Source organism: Macrosteles quadrilineatus, unplaced genomic scaffold (genome assembly GCF_028750875.1).
Source record: "Macrosteles quadrilineatus isolate MER2022 unplaced genomic scaffold, UCM_ALF_1.0 Scaffold_4__1_contigs__length_99947679, whole genome shotgun sequence".
In the NCBI taxonomy this organism is placed as follows: Eukaryota; Metazoa; Arthropoda; class Insecta; order Hemiptera; family Cicadellidae; genus Macrosteles; species Macrosteles quadrilineatus.
In genome coordinates this window covers 58,962,448-58,981,179 of record NW_026542597.1, presented here as the reverse complement: position 1 = coordinate 58,981,179, position 18,732 = coordinate 58,962,448, and the positions used below count along the sequence as shown (strand labels likewise).

The window sequence follows — 18,732 nt, the reverse complement described above, 5'->3', positions numbered from 1 at the left end:
AGAGAAGAGAGAAAAATGGAACTAAAAGAGCAGTATAGAATGGTGAACAGACAAGTAAAAAGGAGTGCGAGAAGAGATAAAAGAATTTTTGAAGAAGATGTAATGAGGAGAGCAGAAGAAGCTGCAGGGAAAAATGATATGAAGACAGTGTACAATTGCACTCGGAGAATAACTGGACAATCCCAGAATGGAAATAAACCCGTAAGAGACAGAAGTGGCAAAATGATAACAGATGAGCAAGAGCAGATGAAGGTATGGGTAGAACACTTTAAAAGTGTTTTAAACCGGGACCAAGATGGAGGCATGGATGAATTGACGGATGAGCGTTTACATGAGCTGAGGATAGAGACCGGAGAAATAACTAAACAAGAAATAAAGACAGCCATCAAAGAAATGAAGAACCACAAGGCCGGAGGAATAGATGAAGTACCTGCAGAGTTTTTCAAAAATAGCCCACGAATCTCAGATGAAATCATGTATAAATTGTTAAGAAAAATATGGGAAGAGGAGAAAATACCTGAGGACTGGAGAACAGGATTGCTAGTCAAACTGCCGAAAAAGGGCGACCTTACACAATGTGGCAACTGGCGGGGAATAACTCTACTCAGCACTGCTAGCAAAATACTGGCTAAAGTATTACAAAGAAGAATTAAAGATCCTGTTGATAGGGTACTGAGGAAGAATCAGGCCGGATTCAGAGAAAGTAGAAGCTGCACGGACCATATAGCAACGCTCAGGATAATTATTGAGCAGTCAATTGAATGGAGAAACAAAGTTCACCTGCTCTTCATAGATTTTGAGAAGGCATTCGACAGTGCAAATCGTTGTGTATTATGGAGACTTCTGCAGAAATACGGTATACCCGAGAAGATAGTGAGAATGATAAGAGTTCTTTATCATGACTTTGAAATGAAAATCATACATCAAGGCATTATCTCGGAGGGGTTCGAATGTAATAGTGGAGTGAAGCAGGGATGCTCATTGTCTGGGACCTTGTTCTTGATCATGATTGACCATGTAATGAGGGAAAGCACCAAAAGAAGAACAGGGATTACTTGGAAAGTTTTTGAGCAGTTGGAGGACCTAGAGTTTGCAGACGATGTGTGCTTGATATCCGCAACGAGACAGCAGCTGCAGCAAAAGACAGAAAAACTAAATGAAGAGGCGTCAAAAATTGGTCTAAAGATTAACAAAAGGAAGACCAAGTACATGAGGGTCAATGACGAGACTCAAGGGGTAATTAGACTTGAAAATGAAGAAGTAGAGGAAGTTGAAGATTTTCTGTATTTAGGCTCAGTTGTAGATAGAAATGGGGGAACTGAAACCGATGTAGGCAGGAGAATAAATAGAGCCCTTGGAGCTTTCAGCATCCTCAATAAGATCTGGAGGTCAAACAGTTTTTCAATAAAGAGCAAGTTAAGGATCTTCAACTCAAATGTGAAGAGTGTGTTGCTGTATGGCTGCGAAACCTGGAAACTGAGTAAGGGGATAGTAAGCAAGCTGCAAACCTGTATAAACAAGTGCCTGAGAAGAATATTGAAGATAAGGTGGCCCGAAACCATAACAAACGAAGAACTATGGCGACGAACAAACCAAGAGCCAATCGATGTAGAAATAAGGAGAAGAAGATGGAGATGGGTAGGGCACACACTACGGAAAGGACATGATGATGTGGCGAAAGAGGCACTAGAATGGAACCCCGCCGGGAGCAGGAGAGTGGGTAGACCAAGGAAAACATGGAAAAGGACGTTGTTGGAAGAATTGAAGGAGAGAGGAAAGACCTGGGAGGGGATTAAGAGAGAAGCAGCCAACAGAGTGAGGTGGAGGGGAACAGTTGAGGCCCTATGCTCCAGGAGGAGTCAACGGGATTAAGATCTAAGATAAGACTACTCAGCAACTCAGACCAGAGTGGCACTCAAGATTGTTTCAAGACAAACTAAAACTACCAGACTCCCTCATGTATGTCATACTCACAGCTTTGTACCTCGAAGAGTTGTAGTCTTCGTGGAACAAGATGTTCTGTCGGACGGAGCTGCTGAATATCCAGGGTTCCTGAGCTGCGTAGGACACTACACCTTGGACCTTGAACTTGCCTTCCTTCTTGATCAGCTCTCCGAGTAGCAGGTTCAACATGGAGCTCTGAATCAACAATTATAAACCTAGGTACATTATCTAGACAAAGTGTTTTTTTTAGTGTTGATAGACAGAAGGGTTAATGTAGAATATGGAATTTGAATTTAAGTTGTTAAATCTATCCGTTTTTAGTCCACTTAGTAGACACCTCCTCAAGTGTGATTTATATTTTATATACCTGATATCAGCAGTTTACTAACCTTGCCAGAACCTACAGGACCTATGACAGCCACCAGCTGACCAGCCTGAATGTCCAGGTTGAGGTTGGTCAGTGTCATATCTCCGTTCTTGGTCCACTTAGCGGAGACTCCCTCAAGAGTTACGATGGATCCTCGCCACTCTCCCTCTACCAACACTCCTCCATTCTCCATACCTCCTCTATTTTCATTTTTGGCTTTTTGCATGTTTGTTGACACCACTGGTCTGTACTCATCAAGAAGAAGAAACTCCTGAAATTGTTGAGATTACAAAACTGTGGTGTAAACATATACACTTTCAGATCAAATATACAGTATTAACAGAACAGTATTAACAGTATAAATATGAAAGCAGAATTATCAATCAAACTGTACTGTGAATTAGGAATTGTTTTGACTTATGACACTATTTTAGATCCATATGTTAAATTTGTGTTCTTACATAGGTTGGTGGAAAAATTATACACATTAAGGTTCTGTTTTAAAAAATCTTTGAAATAGGGTTAGGTTTTGAACAAAACCCTGTTTAGAAAACTATAGTCCATTCACAAAATTTAGGCGTTGTTATATATTCCAAATAATCTATCTTTTATTTAATATTGATCATATGACTGGAATAATTTCATATTGAAAATAATTCAATGTTTACATTTATTATTAAGAAATAAACATGTATCAAGAGTTGTGTTCATATATTTTGTATTATTTGTATATCTAATAATTTGGCGACGAGGAAGAAAATGACTGAAATACAAGACCTTATATCTACTTTGAACAGTTTTATGACATTAATGACACAACATACAAGTCAACAGACAGAACAGCCTAGATCAAAACATAGTACCAAGGAACTACTACAGAGCAATGCCTTGATGTTTGATGCTTTTGATGAAAGTAAGGAAACGTTTGAAAGCTACACTCAGCGTTTAGAAATATTTTTTAAAATAAAAGGATTGACAGACAATGATTCAGAGACGGAACAATTGAAAGGTTTATTTTTAATCAATTGCTTAGGTGCTAAGCACTACAATCTGATCTGTAGTCTAACATCTCCAGACAAACCAGACTCAAAAACATATCAAGAATTACTTATATTACTATATGAGCACCTAAGCCCAAAGAAGAACATACTTACAGAACAGCACAAATTCTTATCCCGTTTACAAGATGGAAATGAATCAATCACAAATTATGTCACAGTCCTCAAACAACTGGCTTGTTCAGCAGATTTCAAATCTGGGTGTAAAGAAGGAAAATGTACAAAATCAGTTATAAACCTCATGCTCAGGGCTCAATTCATCAGAGGCTTATATGACTCGGACATCAGAGAAAAAACTCTTACAACTGGGGGAAATATCATTTGACAAAGCCTTAGAAATCGCCTTGGCTATAGAGGCATCAAAACTTGACAACCAGATTTTATATACTAGTAATAACCAGAATGACATTCACAAAATAAGTAAAACAACAAAGAACAATATCGGCCCTAAGAATAAAAGTTTCTCAACCAAAAACCATTTCTCTAATGACTCAAGCAAAAAGAAAGACAGGAAAAACAAAAGGCTACAAAGACTTGGACTTTTAGATGTCTGTTTGCACTGTGGAAGGAATAACCACGAAACACAAAATTGCCGATTAATAGATGAACTAAATTGCAGGTATTGTCATAAAGATGGACACATAGAAAAGATTTGCATAGCGAAACGAATACAGGAATTACAGTCTTCAGAGAAAAATGTAAAAAGAGTTGATGAAATTGATTCTGAATATGAATACGACGTTCAACGGATCATAAATGTATTGAAGAATGACGAAGGAGATGACAGAATGATGATTAACGTATCTCTAAATGGTAAACAGCAACGTTTTGAGTGTGATTCCGGAAGTCGTGTAAGCATAATAAATAATGATGACTTCAAGAAACTAGACTTACATGTTCCAGTTTGCAAAACAAGTGCTCTTTTTCGATCTTATACTGGACAAATTTTCAAACCAATCGGGGTCTGTACCCTAAGCATATCTTACGAAGGGAGATCTTGCAGAGAGGATCTATACATTGTAAATCTACCTAAAAACGCTATTCTTGGAAGGGATTGGATTCGAAAATTGAAAATTAACTTACACAATATTAATCTTGTTAATATGAAGAAACCAGAGGTTGATACCAACACTATTGTCAAATCTATCAAGCAAAGATTCTCAAGCGTTTTTTAACAATGCATTGGTAAAACACCCAACTTTACATGCTCTTTAAAACTAAAGGATAATTCAAGACCTGTGTACTTAAAACCCAGACCAGTACCTCATGCTCTTCGAGAAGCTGTTGAGAATGAACTGAAAAAACTTGAAAAAGAAGACGTAATAGAGAAAGTGGATCAATCTGAGTGGGGAACACCGATTGTTGTGATTCCAAAAGCAAATGGAGCGGTCCGTATTTGCGCGGATTACAAGGTAACTGTGAACCAACAACTACATGACAGTCGTTATCCAATACCAAGAATAGAGGATATCCTTAACAAAATGAGAAATGGAAACTATTTTTGCACTTTAGACATTTACAAGGCTTATTTACATCTTTCAGTGGACTCTGAAAGTTCTAAGATCCAGACAATTACCACACATAAGGGTACATATCTAGCAAAAAGACTGTTTTTCGGAATTAAGACTGCCCCAAATGAATTTCATAAATTTATTGACCAAGTCGTACAAAATCTTGAAGGGACAGTGGCTTATTTTGATGATATTGTTGTACAAGGCTGCACTTTTGAAGAATGCAAATCCAGGCTCATAAAGGTCTTAGAAAAATTGGAACAACACAATCTACATGTGAATGTTGAAAAATGCAAGTTTTTTGAGAGAAAGGTGCAGTATCTGGGTCATATCATCAGCAAAGACGGTATCCAGAAATCACCAGAAAAGGTGAGGGCAATCCAGGATGCTCCCCGTCCAACAAATATCACAGGAGTGCGTCAATTCCTTGGACTAGTACAGTACTATTCAAAGTTCATCAAAGATGCATCTACACTGCTAAATCCCTTACATCAGCTTCTAAGGAAAGAAAAACGTTTTCACTGGTCCCAGGAATGTGAAAAAGCTTTTAATTGTGTTAAAGAAGAGATAGCAAGTGACACAGTCCTTACTCCATACAACCCAGACTTACCCGTGATACTTGCTACAGATGCTAGCCCTGTTGGCTTATCAGCTGTGCTGTCTCATAAAATGCCAAATAATGAAGAGAGGCCTATTGTATTTGCCAGCAGATCCCTCACTGCTGCAGAGCGCAACTATAGCCAATTGGACAGAGAAGCAACTGCTGTATATTGGGGGTGTAAAAAAATGTTCGATTATATATACGGAAGGAAGTTTACTCTTGCCATTGACAACAAACCACTGATGACCATATTTCATCCAGACAAGAAACTACCATTGTTGACTTCATCCAGGATGCTTAGATATGCTCATTTTCTTTCAGGATTTGATTATGAGATCGTACATAAAAAATCAAACGACCACTGTAATGCAGATTACCTCTCAAGACATCCCTTGCCAATAAAAGAAGAGAATATAAATGTGGTTGACGAAGATTACACTGTTCGAAGAGAGACAATACACTGCATAGCAACCGATACAATCATGGCTAAAGACATAGAAAAAGAAACATCACTTGACGAAGAACTCTCTCGCTTAAAGGAAAAGCTCTTAAACGGAGAAGTCGCTGACCCAGAAATATCACTTCAAGACGGAATTATTTTTAGAGGAAATCGTGTTATCATTCCAAAAAAGCTACAACCTAAAATCCTCCAAGAATTACACTCAACACACGTAGGAATAGTGCGGATGAAGAGTCTGGCAAGAAACTACTGTTACTGGAAAAACATTGATAGATATTGAGAGTATGGTGGCAAGTTGTAAGGCATGTTGTGAGAATAAGAAAAATCCAGAGAAGGCTCCTACCCATGTTTGGGAAATACCAAAACGCAATTGGCAGCGAGTCCACATGGATTACGCAGGACCTTTTCTGAATCACAACTTCTTGATTGTTGTAGATGCCAGGTCAAAGTGGCCAGAAATATATCCGATAAAAAGTGCGCCAACAACTGCCAGTACTATTCATTACCTCAGAGAAATATTCAGTCACCATGGCCTACCAGAAATATTGGTCAGTGACAATGCCACAATTTTTAAATCTGCAGAGTTTCAAGCATTCTGTAAACGCCAAGGAATAAGACAACGATTCATTGCACCAGGAAACCCCTCTACAAATGGTCAAGCGGAAAGATTTTGCCAAACACTCAAGACAAAACTGAGGTGAATGCAGTTTGAACAGGGCACTTTACATGAAAAACTATGTGCACTATTATTTCGGTACCGAGCTACACCACTGAGTACTGGTGCATCCCCAGCACAATTAATGTTTGGCAGGAACTTGAGAACCAAGCTAGATCTCTTAAGGCCTGGCGAAGATGACAAAAATGAGGCTCAACAACCAATATTTAACAAACATTACAATATTGGGGAGAGAGTACAATCAAGAAATTACGCAGGATCCATTCTGTGGAAATTTGGAACTGTGGTGGAAAGACTCGGACGACTTCACTATCTCGTAGAAATTGATGATGGGTATGTAATAAAACGCCACTTCAATCAACTTCGAGCTTGTCAAGTGCCAAAAGATTCTACTCATTACAAAAGCCCTCTACCTAGCTCATTGACACAAACAAGGCAATAAAGTTCAAACAACCGATGCGACCCAAAAGCCAAAGTACCACTAAGCCAAGTAAGCCAAAGCAAACTAATCGAACTTTAATATTCCAAAATACCAATCAAAATTGTTCAAGACAACCTATATTCATGGGAAATACAAGGTACGGTATGTTAAGGAAATCAATAAGCAATTCAGAAAAGTCACAAGATACAGAAAATGTCTCAAGTAACACCCCAAGCTGGGAAGGAACTATAGACACTGAAACATCGGGTCCTACAGCAAGCACTATGCCTAATATTGAGGAAAAAAGCCCTATACATAACAATGAAGCGTCAAGTACAATCCATCGTACAAGCAGCCGACAAGAGGCCGAAGAGCCAAGTACACAACAAGACGCTGAAGTGTCCAAAGCAAACTCACAACCAGATGTTCCTGTCCCTAAAATTCGCCGCTCATTGAGAATAAGAAAACCAATTAAAAGGATGAACTTGTAAATGAACATTCTCTTAAATAAGTAGGGAGGAATTGTTATATATTCCAAATAATCTATCTTTTATTTAATATTGATCATATGACTGGAATAATTTCATATTGAAAATAATTCAATGTTTACATTAAGAAATAAACATGTATCAAGAGTTGTGTTCATATATTTTGTATTATTTGTATATCTAATAGGCGGTGTAAGCGGAATGTTACCTGGGTTTCCCCCATCACTTCTTTAGCTTAATATATCAGCTGATTAGCTGTCAGTTGTTTTTTCAAAGTTAAAATGAAGTGGAGGGGGTGGAATCGCTTCCCCTCAAACAGCCAAAATTTAGTGAGTGGAGTACAGACTACAGACTCTTTTGAATGTATTAAATTAATCATAAGAGAATAATGTGTTTTGTTTTAATGATTGTGGAGCAAAAATTGTATTTATACTGATAAAATAAAAGTAACAAAACAAAGTAATATCAGCCAATTTTTTTACTAATGAAAATACTTATTATTTTGTAATTTTTATCATAAAGCAAAACAGTATAATATTCTAATTAATTTCACAAAGTAACATACTGTTGTCACTTACTTGTATTCTATGAATGGAAACCAAACATTGATAAATTTCTTCAAATCCTCGAGTGACAAAACCTCCCAAATTGTTGGCGAGTTGGACGAAGTAGATAAGCATGACAAAGACATGTAAAAGAAAAGATAATACAAATATTTATGTGTGTATTTGATCAAATATTAAAATTATAGACAAAATAATTAGAGTAAACGTATCAATAGAAGAGGTGCAAGCAAGTGAATATACAAATATATTATACTTTTTATGATTGTTAAGGGCTGTTTCCTGAAGGAAAGTGACAATGTTTTGTACACCTTGGCTGTTAGCTATACCCAACATTAGTATCATTAGTGAACAAAATACCCAAACATGGTAGTTCTAAACTTGACCCCAAGTTGAAACATATGTTAGGTATGAGATGCTTTTGTTCAGCTCTACATCCAAGTCACTGGTTATACTGGCAATGTAGTTTGTAAATGGATGTTAGGTTGTGTAACTCATTATGTTCAATATATCGGCCTTTTGACCCTAAAGGTTAAAGTAAAATCAAAATGTATATAGTTATAAGTGATTCAGGAACAACGTTTCATGGACAATGTTGACATTTATTTTATAGCAATATTTTGTCACAAAAAACTACAATTCCAACTATTTTTCTATACTTACAGCGCTTGGATCTATTTCAGCATCACTGAGAACTAAAACCAACAATGTACAGAACAAGCTGACTCGAGGGGAAAACAGGGAAAAGATCATGAAACACAGGCGAAGGAAGGACAGCTTGCGGAGGATTTTCAATTCTAACCTGTAAAAAGAAATTATCTACCTGTAAACTAGTTGTTTTCTAAAATTTCTGATGGATTAGAAAAGCTTGAGCCAGAACATGCTCAAGTTTGAATTTGAATAATTAAATTTTAGGTTTTGAAGTGTTGCAAAACTTTGATGTTGGTCTTACAATGGAAGCGGTCAGTACTTTGTTGATGTAATTCGGACTACAGGCGGATATAAAATACCTGTTTAGAAAATTGTATCTGTAATCAAGGTGTTTACTCAAATTAAAAAGGTTACAATTTTAATCTCACGAAGTAAGAACAAGTTGCAGAGAATCATCAAGGCTAACCAGTCAAAAGATATATTCTGTTTGTGGTCCAGTTGTTTTCTTACATATTAAACATTAAAAAGATAACTCTGAGGTGTACTGCCACTTTCACTCAACTGGAATCCATCTTATATATTAAAAACTTTTGCAAAACTGATGACAGCTAGCCTGATTACTGGACCGAATTACATGTGGGCTGTACCAAAAGAAAGGTTATAAGGTCCTATATGTGCAGGTTTTATATTTTGTATTTTGAGAATATTTATGTTAATTGGGTCAAAAATGGAAATTCAACTTTTCTTATGAAGATTTAATTTGGAGTTAATTCTATATATTAAAAGACAAGCATGTTAATTCAAAACCTTTTTTCTCAGCTTCTGTGCATTGCAGGGAAAATCTACGCATACTGTTAAGCCCCGTTCACACGGGGCGAGTTTACAAGCTTCACGCCGGCTTTTTTACACGCAGCTAGTAAAATAGCTCAGTGTGAACAACGTACTCGCTCAAAAGCTGCTTGTAAAAAAGCTCTGGAAAAAGTTGACGCTGCCGCTACTTTACACGCCAACTCACCAGCTTTTGAGCGAGTAGGCGTGTAAAGTAGCCCAGTGTGAACACAGTTGCTTGTGCTTGTGTGCTTGTTACTCAAAGATGTTGGAGGATTTGGTTCAAGCCAGCTACTGAGCGAGTGGAAAAAGCATCGTGTGAACGACTACAAGCGCACTCACCGACTCGCTGGCGTCTTTCTACACGTCTGCGAGTTGACAAGCTCCGTGTGAACGAATACAAGCACACTCGCCAACTCGCCGGCTTCTTATACGCTGGCGTGTAGCTTGTAAACTCGCCCCGTGTCAACGGGGCTTTAGAAAGATATTTGCCTGTAGATGTGCAGAATCTTACTAATAATATTATAAACTAGCTGGCCCGACAGACGTCGTCCTGTCCTAATGTGGTTTTATGTCAAGTGCTCGTTCATTTTCAAGATGAGCTCGTTCGCATGGCTCAATCACGTCCAGGTTGAAGTTCGTTAGCTATGCTCACTCACCTTTTGGTTGCAAATTAGCTGTTGTCATGAATTAAAAAAAAGTGCTGCACCCTGTTGGTAAACCTATTAACTTTTTAATGCTATTGAACATCACAGAATCAAATTGTTTAGTTGAACCAGCTGTTAAGAATCTTGAATTCCATTTAAATATGAGTACTGATAAGGTTAAAATGGGAAACTCCAGAGCCACTGGGGCGGAGCCCTTTTGACGAATCTGCACCAAACTTCACACAAACCATCCTTGAATAATGCTTAAAAATGCCTGAAAGTTTCATTACAATCTGTCAAGCGGTTTCGGAGTCCATAAAGGACAAACAAACAAACAAACATAAATTGGATTTTATATATATAGATGTGAAAGTTTGTGTGTTTGTTTGTTTGAAGTTCAATCACGCATTAACTACTGGTTGGATTGGGCAGAAATTTGGTATGGTGATAGCTCACATTCACGATTAACATATATACATATTCTTATCTCAAAAATCCTTTCTGAAATCCTTTCTGACTCCACCCCAGCGTTGACCCTGACTTAATAACATTTTATAACAATATTTTAACAAAATCTATATTTTACATTTTATGTTTCTAATAATATTTTATACACTTTTTGTTGGATTGGGAAATGGAAAAATTATAATTATAAAAAAGAAACCATGTTGACTTGAGCAATAAAAACAATGTAATGAAAAAGTAAACAGAAAGAAATTTTAACATATGATAAATAAATATACACATGTTAAATGCAGATCAAGGGGGAAAAGTCTTGAACATACTGCCCGCCTTAAAGCAACGAAGTGCTTTAACCAGAGTCAAGAAATGGCGTTTCACGTTGTAGTCTGGTGGAACAGTCAAGCTTCTTTTGGAGGGACACTATTTCATCTGCAAAGGTGGCTTGTTGAACATGTTGAAATATCTTGAGACAAGCTTTGTAGATTTCAGACGATGGGAAAGAACCACTGAGACGGTCATTTTGATGATGACAATTGTGGATGAAGCGGTTAAGAAGAGTGACAATGCGTTGGAGTTTGTTCCACGATGAGTAGGCAGAAAGAAGTTCCCACTCCTTTTGAGGTGCCGATGTAAGAACAACCAAAGGTGTCTTCTTGATTTCTTCTGACGAAGAGAGGTCCTCAGGAGTGAGGAGAGCGGATGGTTGACAAGTAGGGAAGCAGAAATTCCTCTTGACGCACAGTCTGCAGGATTATCAGTACTTGATATGTGTCGCCAAGAGTCGATGGGAACAAGTTCTTGAGTTTGAGAAACCCTGTTGGCTACATATGTCTTGAGTTTGTAGGGTGGAGTCCGTAACCATGTCAAGACTATTGAGGAGTCACTCCATAGATACATATTTTTTATGGCAATTTTATCTGAGAAGAGCGAATGACAATGTGCTACTAATTGCGCGAGAAGATGAGCAGCACAAAGCTCAAGGCGAGTAAGAGTTACTCTTTTGAGAGGAGAGACACGAGTCTTTGAGATTATTGGGCAAATGATGGTGTCACCATTAGACATCTGACAGCGGAAATATACGACAGCAGCGTAGCCACTCTCTGACGCATCTGGGAAGCCATGTAATTCTACGGTGCATGACAGGGAAAACTGTAACGCTCGAGGAATAGAAATTTGAGATAAATATTGAATATCGATTAGGAATGAATGCCATTTTTCGGCGAGGTTAGTGGGCAGGGGATCATCCCAGGATAAGCCTGTGGTCCATAGTAACTGCATAAAACATTTTGCTTGCATGATGCAGGGAGCGAGAAATCCACAAGGATCGTAGATTTTTGATATGATGTTCAAGATCGAACGTTTTGATGGATGAGGGTCCATAGGGAAGTTAAGGTTGTAAGTGAAGCAGTCAGAGTGGGGAGACCAATGTAGGCCAAGTATTGTGAAGTGTGGCTGTTCAGAATCTTGGAGAAAGACGGGAGTCTCAAGATGCTCCTTGGGGAAAGCTTGTAGAAGACGATCAGAGTTGGAGACCCATTTACGTAATTCAAATCCTCCTCTTCGTAACAGGTTGACCAATTGATCTTGAAATTTCAAGGCCGTTTCCTCAGTATCCGCACCAGTGATGATGTCGTCAACGTAGGTTTGTGTTCTGAGTACTTCTTCAGTTTTCTTTTGACGATTTGGAAGTTCTTCCTGAGTCCAGAATCGCTGAAGTGAGGACTGAAGGTCAACATCATTGGATGAATGTAGGGAGACGGTGTGACTGATGAAATTTGGTGTGGAATTTCTTGGTATTTCACAGGGTGCAGAACCCATCACGATGTATCCAAAATGAGTTCCTATTACGTGGGGCATATGTTGGCCAAGAGAGTAATTTTCATGAGTTAGTAACTTAGGGAAGAGAGAGCAACCAAGCACGATATCAATGCGTCCTGGCAGGTGAAATGATGGATCAGCTAGACAAAACCGTTTAGTGAGCGATAACACTTCCGGAGAGACTGGAAGACGAGGTAAGTCGTCAGTCAATTTGTCTAAAATGAGCATTGGATGTTGCGGAGATATGAGAAATCCAGAAAGAGTTTCAAGATTGAGGTAAGTTTGCCCATTACTCTTAGTTGCATTTTGGCCAAGTCCAGAAAGTTGAACATTTGACTTGTAGCGTCGAGCGTTTAAAAGTTGAGCTGCTCGTTCGGTGATTAAGTCGCACATGGAGCCGGAGTCAAGTAAGGCACGGAACACATGAGATGTGCCTTGAACTGAAGTGACCTTTATCAAAAAAGTTCCCAAGAGTATAGTGGAGCTTTTAAAAGGTGGCTGAGAGTGATCTTGTGAAGTTGACGTCATTGAGGTTTGAGTAGGCTCATGTGGGTAACTCACATTTGCATTGACAGGCTTAAAATGATTTTGATCAACAAGAGGTGCAGGGAAATGTAACAAAGTGTGATGTTTCTTGTTACATGTACGACATGAAGTTTGTGAATGGCAATCTTTGAGGTTATGATGGCCTAGACACGAGACACAGCGATGATTTTCTTTGACGAGGTTATGTCGCTCATGCGGAGATTTATTTTGGAACACACTGCAGGCATAGATCTTGTGTTCGTTTGAGTTACATGCAAAACACTGCCAATGAGTCGGTTTTTTAATGCCTGTTGAGTGAGATGACTGATGGGGGGAAGTGTGGGTCGTGGCCATAGCAACGTTTCTTGAGCGAAATTGTACTTGCTTTTGTGTAGTGTCTTTGGGTGCATGAGCAAAAGTGTTATTAATTTTATTCAGTGTGGGAGCGCTGTGTAGATTTGCATCCTCAGCCTGAGAGCATTCAGTGTTCAGATATTTTATTATATCTTTGACCTCGGGAAGTGAGTGAGAATTCGGCTGATTTTCGGTTGAAGACCGGAACATTTCAAGCTTTTTGCGTAAATCAGCATCCATCTTACGCAGGAGCAGTGCGGAGAGAAGGGGATTATTATTTGTAATGTCACATTCCAAAGCTTTTAAAGCTTGCGTGTGTTCAGTGAAACAATTTACAAAATGGCGAAGTCCTGTTATAGTAAATACATTAATGGTAGGAAGGTCCAAAATGTGATTGAGGTGCAAAGATTGTAAGCGGCGTTCATTGTGATATCTATCACGGAGGAGATTATATGCAACCAAATAGTTAGCTTCAGTAAGATTCAAACTTTTGACTAAGTCGAGGGGTTCTTCGTTGAGTACACTTAAGAGGTACTGAAATTTCATGACACTGGAAAGCGATGCGTTGTGGTGTATTGCAGTATCAAACAAATTTATAAAACTTGTCCAAGTTAGTGGGTCACCGGAGAATTTTTGTAAATCCAATTTTGGAAGGTGTACTGCTTGCGAAATCGGTGTTTGGTGAAGAGAAACGGAAGAAGAGTCACTTAAGATAGCAGAATTTGAAGGTTCAGGATGGGACATTAAGAACTCAATAGTAGCCACGATATGAGAAAATAAACTTTCAATTTCATCCAGGTCTTGAGACAATGTCTCGTCAGAGATAGGATCCTCTTCTAAGACTAAGACCCGTTGCACATTGTTGTCGAATTCTTCTTTTCTTTTACGAATTTCATTTAAATGAGCATTTAGTTGTTTAATTTGAATAGGGGTGAGTTGTTCCGTTGAGGTAGAGTATTCATCAACAGTATCTTTAAGCTTATTAAAACGAGTTTTAATTAGAGATGTTGAGCGAGTGTATGTGGATGACTTAAAATCAGAAGTTTTAGGAGCCATTAAAGTAGTAGAACACAAAATTTACCAACAGCACACACAATATAAAAAGGTCTTGAGTAAACACAAAATCTCAGTTTGAAGTCAAAACAATGAATTGTACATCAAAGATACAGATAATAATTTTCTTTCAATAAAGTTTTTAACTAAAAGGAGGAATGTATAGTCTATTAAGTGCACAAAAAGTTAATAAACTTGAGCTTGTTTGATTGATTGGCACCAAAAATATAGTATTAAAGTAAGTAAAGAGTTCATTTCATATCGTGATCTGAGTCCAAAAAGATTATAATCGGGTAAACTTCAAAAACAATAAATTAATAGTGGACTGTAAGGGAACTGAGTAGAACATTTAGATTATAAATGGGGTAACAAGGAATGAATATAGTTACCAGGTTTTCATCCGGCTGCGAATTAGGACCAAATGTTGGATTGGGAAATGGAAAAATTATAATTATAAAAAGAAACCATGTTGACTTGAGCAATAAAAACAATGTAATGAAAAAGTAAACAGAAAGAAATAATAACATATGATAAATAAATATACACATGTTAAATGCAGATCAAGGGGGAAAAGTCTTGAACACTTTTACTTCAACTCACAACAACTGAAAATGTATAATCCAACTTACATTCTCGCATGATCAATGAAGGCCTGGAAAGGTTTCTCCCAAGCGTAGTATTTGATCACCTGGATACCCAGCACTATTTCATCCATCATCCGAACCCTCTCATCTGTGCGCTTTACTACTTTTAGACGGTAATATGCAGTGAACTTCGCGTTGGCAACTGCAACAGATTTTCTACATCTATCAAATCAAGCTGACCAATGATTAAAGACAGCGTCAATACCACAGAGAAATATAAAAAAAAAACTATTTGATTTTAAATATATATTTCATTTTTTATGACTATAGTCTTAATTTTAAGTTTCTGGTTTTCTAATTTATATACATATCATGAAAAAGATTACAGACTAACACAATCCTCATCACATCAGTCTCATTTTTGTTTAGCTGCATGGTAAATATATCAAATAAAACTTTGTTCTAGGTCCAAGCCACAATTGGCTAACATGGTTAGACATAACACAAAATTAAGAACCCAATGAGAGCTGTACAGTTTTCAGCTTTTAGAGACAGGTATGTTATTAACTAGGACAAGCAATTGTGATTCTGCTATGATCGGGTAGCAAGCAGAAGCAAACAAACTTTTATTTAGTCTTATGCTTGAGTAAAATGTAAACAAAATGTACAACTAAACAGGTGATAAAAATTTACACCCCCACCACCGAAAAACCTGCAGACTTCTTGTATGAAACAAGTATCATGTAAATCAAGATTTTAAAGTACTTTTAATGGATAGTTGAATGATTAAATTACCACAATTGTTATGGATTCCAACTTACACTGTATGACGAGAATTATCACAAGAGCCGCGGCACCAGCTAAACTGGCTGGTCCTCCAATTTGGTAATTTAGATATATTAGAATTGCGGACAAAAACGGAGCACTAAGCATTGGCATCATCATGTACGTAACCAGCTCAAATCTGGAACACCAATGTTTCAATCAATCAATCAATCAACCAATAAAAAAGATGGCATGTACCCCATCCATTATGTACGGTGTCTATGAAAGAGATCCCTGTCAAGGCAACACAGTGACGACGATAAGAGACCGCCCCCCCCCCCCCGGAAAATTGGATCGCAGGGCCCCCTCTCCCAATAATCTTTAAAAACATTATCACATGTATTGCCACCTAAACTTACACTTTAGCTTGGCACGGCATCTCCCGAGGCACCGAGGCGTCATTGTCGTCTTCCATGATCGCGGCAAAATCGTTAATACTTCCTGTAGTCTAGTCATTAGCCTATCATAGTCTACCGTGATTGCAACCAAACCTATGACATCATCAGATAACAACATCATACTACTTCAATAAAACTCATTGACCAATGACATGATTGTGACTCAGGATGGTATGCTCAACTGGTCTGCAACTTGAGCACGTGATAAAATGTTATTTAAATTAAATTAATTATAAAAAAATATATATCATAATAATATATGTTCAAATCATTATTCTTTTTTAATTTCCAAAACAGGGTTCCTAAAGAATTGTACAGCTAATTTTGACTTGTATTCCATTGAAGTTTGCTAATTCACGTTCTTCCTTAATCACATCCCATACAGCTCAATAATTTGACTTAAACAATACAATCAGATTACCTGGCGACATCGTTAGAGACAAGGTTAATGATATGTCCAGGGGAGGTCTCCGACATGGCAGACTGACTTAGTCTCAAACACTGCAAATAAATGTACAATTAATACAATATGTTTATTCTCAATAACAATACAACAAGCTTTAGCAATGCAAAAATACCTCCGCCACAGGAAACCTGCAGACTAAGAAAATGTCCAGGGACCTCGGCCTAGGAGAGGGCCTCACTTGGGGCTACAGTACTTAGGAACTTTTTTTTCTCTTGAAAAATGAATTTCATCGGTAATATGTTAGGAGGCTCAAATTTTTTGCCGCGTTGTTATTCTTACATTCAACATAGGCGTCTGCGAAGATTGCGCTATAAAAATTACAATTTTGCCATCGTTGTGGGAAAGAACTATGAAGTCTCTGCTACTGTGTAAGATGATCAAGATTTTCCTGTGGTTACAAGAGATGTTCATGGTTTTGGTTTGGTTTCACTGCTTTGCCAAGTCAAAAATGATATCTCCGTGATCGCAGAAGATGTCCAAGACTTTGTTGAGACTCCAAGGGACTTTTTCGTTTTATTTTCAATTTTGTTTGGTGTTCACAATCCCGGCTTTATTGCTGAAACCGATTACTGCAACAATTGTATTTTTAAAAACCAATGATTTCTAAAGCAACCCGATTTTGACCTGATTTGGCCAAAATGTTTCACGCACACCCCTATTGTTATGCTAAAAAAATTGAATTATTTATTAGCTCATCTTCTAGCCTACTAGGTCTATTTCGTCGGACAGTTGAAAACAAAGGATTGAGTGTGGCTAAAGCCCCCCATACACTATCCAACATGTTGGACGGACATGTCGGGATCCGACGTCTTGTCGAACATATTGGACAGTGTGTGGGTTCCAACCCGACATGCTCGACGGATATGTCAGGTCGGATGCTCGGTCCAGTAGCACCACCCGACTCGAGCCGTCCGCCTGACATGTTGGACCGTGTGTAATTGTAATAATAAACAAAAATGTTAATAATAATAAACAGTTCTGGTCAGAATTTATTTAACTCTACAGAGACCAGAAGGCGTTGTGGGATGTCAAAAGTAAACTCTATTGCAACAAACATGCACATAGGGGCACGATATCCTGATGGAAAAGTGCAAGGAACTGTATCCAGAGTTCGATTTAAAGTTCGTTAAAAATAAAATTGAAAATTTAAGAGCCTAGTTCCATAGGCTCTAAAAATCCCTAAAATCATCGCTAAAAATCCCCCTGGAACAGCTAACAGTCGTCTCAAAATCCATCTCAGAACTAATATTTCTCCTGACTTGTTGGGTAACATGCTCGATAGTGTGTGGGAAACACCCGACATAAGTCAGGTTGGATGATGGGTCCGTCGTCAGGTCAGGTTGTCAGGTCGGGTGGCATGTTCGATAGTGTATGGGGGGCTTAAGCCATGAGACTGTACATAGTAGGTCTAAATAAAAACATTTGCTATGTACAGTCTCATGGCTTAGCCACATTGAGGTCATTAATTTGAAACAATATCAAGGTGTATTTCTAGGCCCCCTATGCTCCAGGTACTGAAGAATGAGATCAGTGGGACCTGTCTGGGGTGAGCCACCCCTCATAGATCCTAAATATGGCACTGTGTCTACTTTTATAGTCAAAGCTAAAACATATAATTTGACATGTTTACCTTGCGATACACCATAGAGATGCAAGCAGCTCGGACTCGGATGGCGAATAGTTGTGCAGAGTTCATGAAATGGACAGTGATCAGTCCAACGATGAAAGTAGTGAGAGAGAGGGTGGTAGCGGTGAGCAGTGCATCGGACTGAGAGAGAGTAGAGGCCGGCTTGAAGAAGTGAAGCAGGACACCGAGCAAGTAGGGACTTAGAGCACTGAGGACACAATGATGAATGATAGGATAAAAGAACTTGTAGTTGGCCTTAAAATTGTTTATTGATGTAAACTCCTAAAGTCTACAACAGACGATTTCAGATTAGATTTCTACAATACTCCACTCCTAAAGTCTACTACAGATGATTTCAGATTAGATTTCTACAATGCTCCACTCCTAAAGTCTACTACAGATGAT

At 38.2% G+C, this 18,732-nt stretch overlaps 1 protein-coding gene across 1 annotated transcript in view; it reads right to left on the bottom strand.

Annotated features, from left to right (window-relative positions):
* The window catches only part of LOC128992955 (ATP-binding cassette sub-family C member 4-like), a 66,663-nt gene that overhangs the window by 32,920 nt on the left and 15,011 nt on the right, over nt 1-18,732 (bottom strand). The window contains exons 4-11 of the mRNA XM_054416701.1: nt 18,331-18,535; nt 16,656-16,735; nt 15,833-15,975; nt 15,057-15,213; nt 8,753-8,891; nt 8,105-8,212; nt 2,334-2,582; nt 1,975-2,139 (exon numbers count right to left, since the gene is read on the bottom strand). Of these exons, the coding sequence (XP_054272676.1) occupies nt 1,975-2,139; nt 2,334-2,582; nt 8,105-8,212; nt 8,753-8,891; nt 15,057-15,213; nt 15,833-15,975; nt 16,656-16,735; nt 18,331-18,535 (1,246 nt within the window). The remainder of the gene's footprint in view (nt 1-1,974; nt 2,140-2,333; nt 2,583-8,104; nt 8,213-8,752; nt 8,892-15,056; nt 15,214-15,832; nt 15,976-16,655; nt 16,736-18,330; nt 18,536-18,732) is intronic.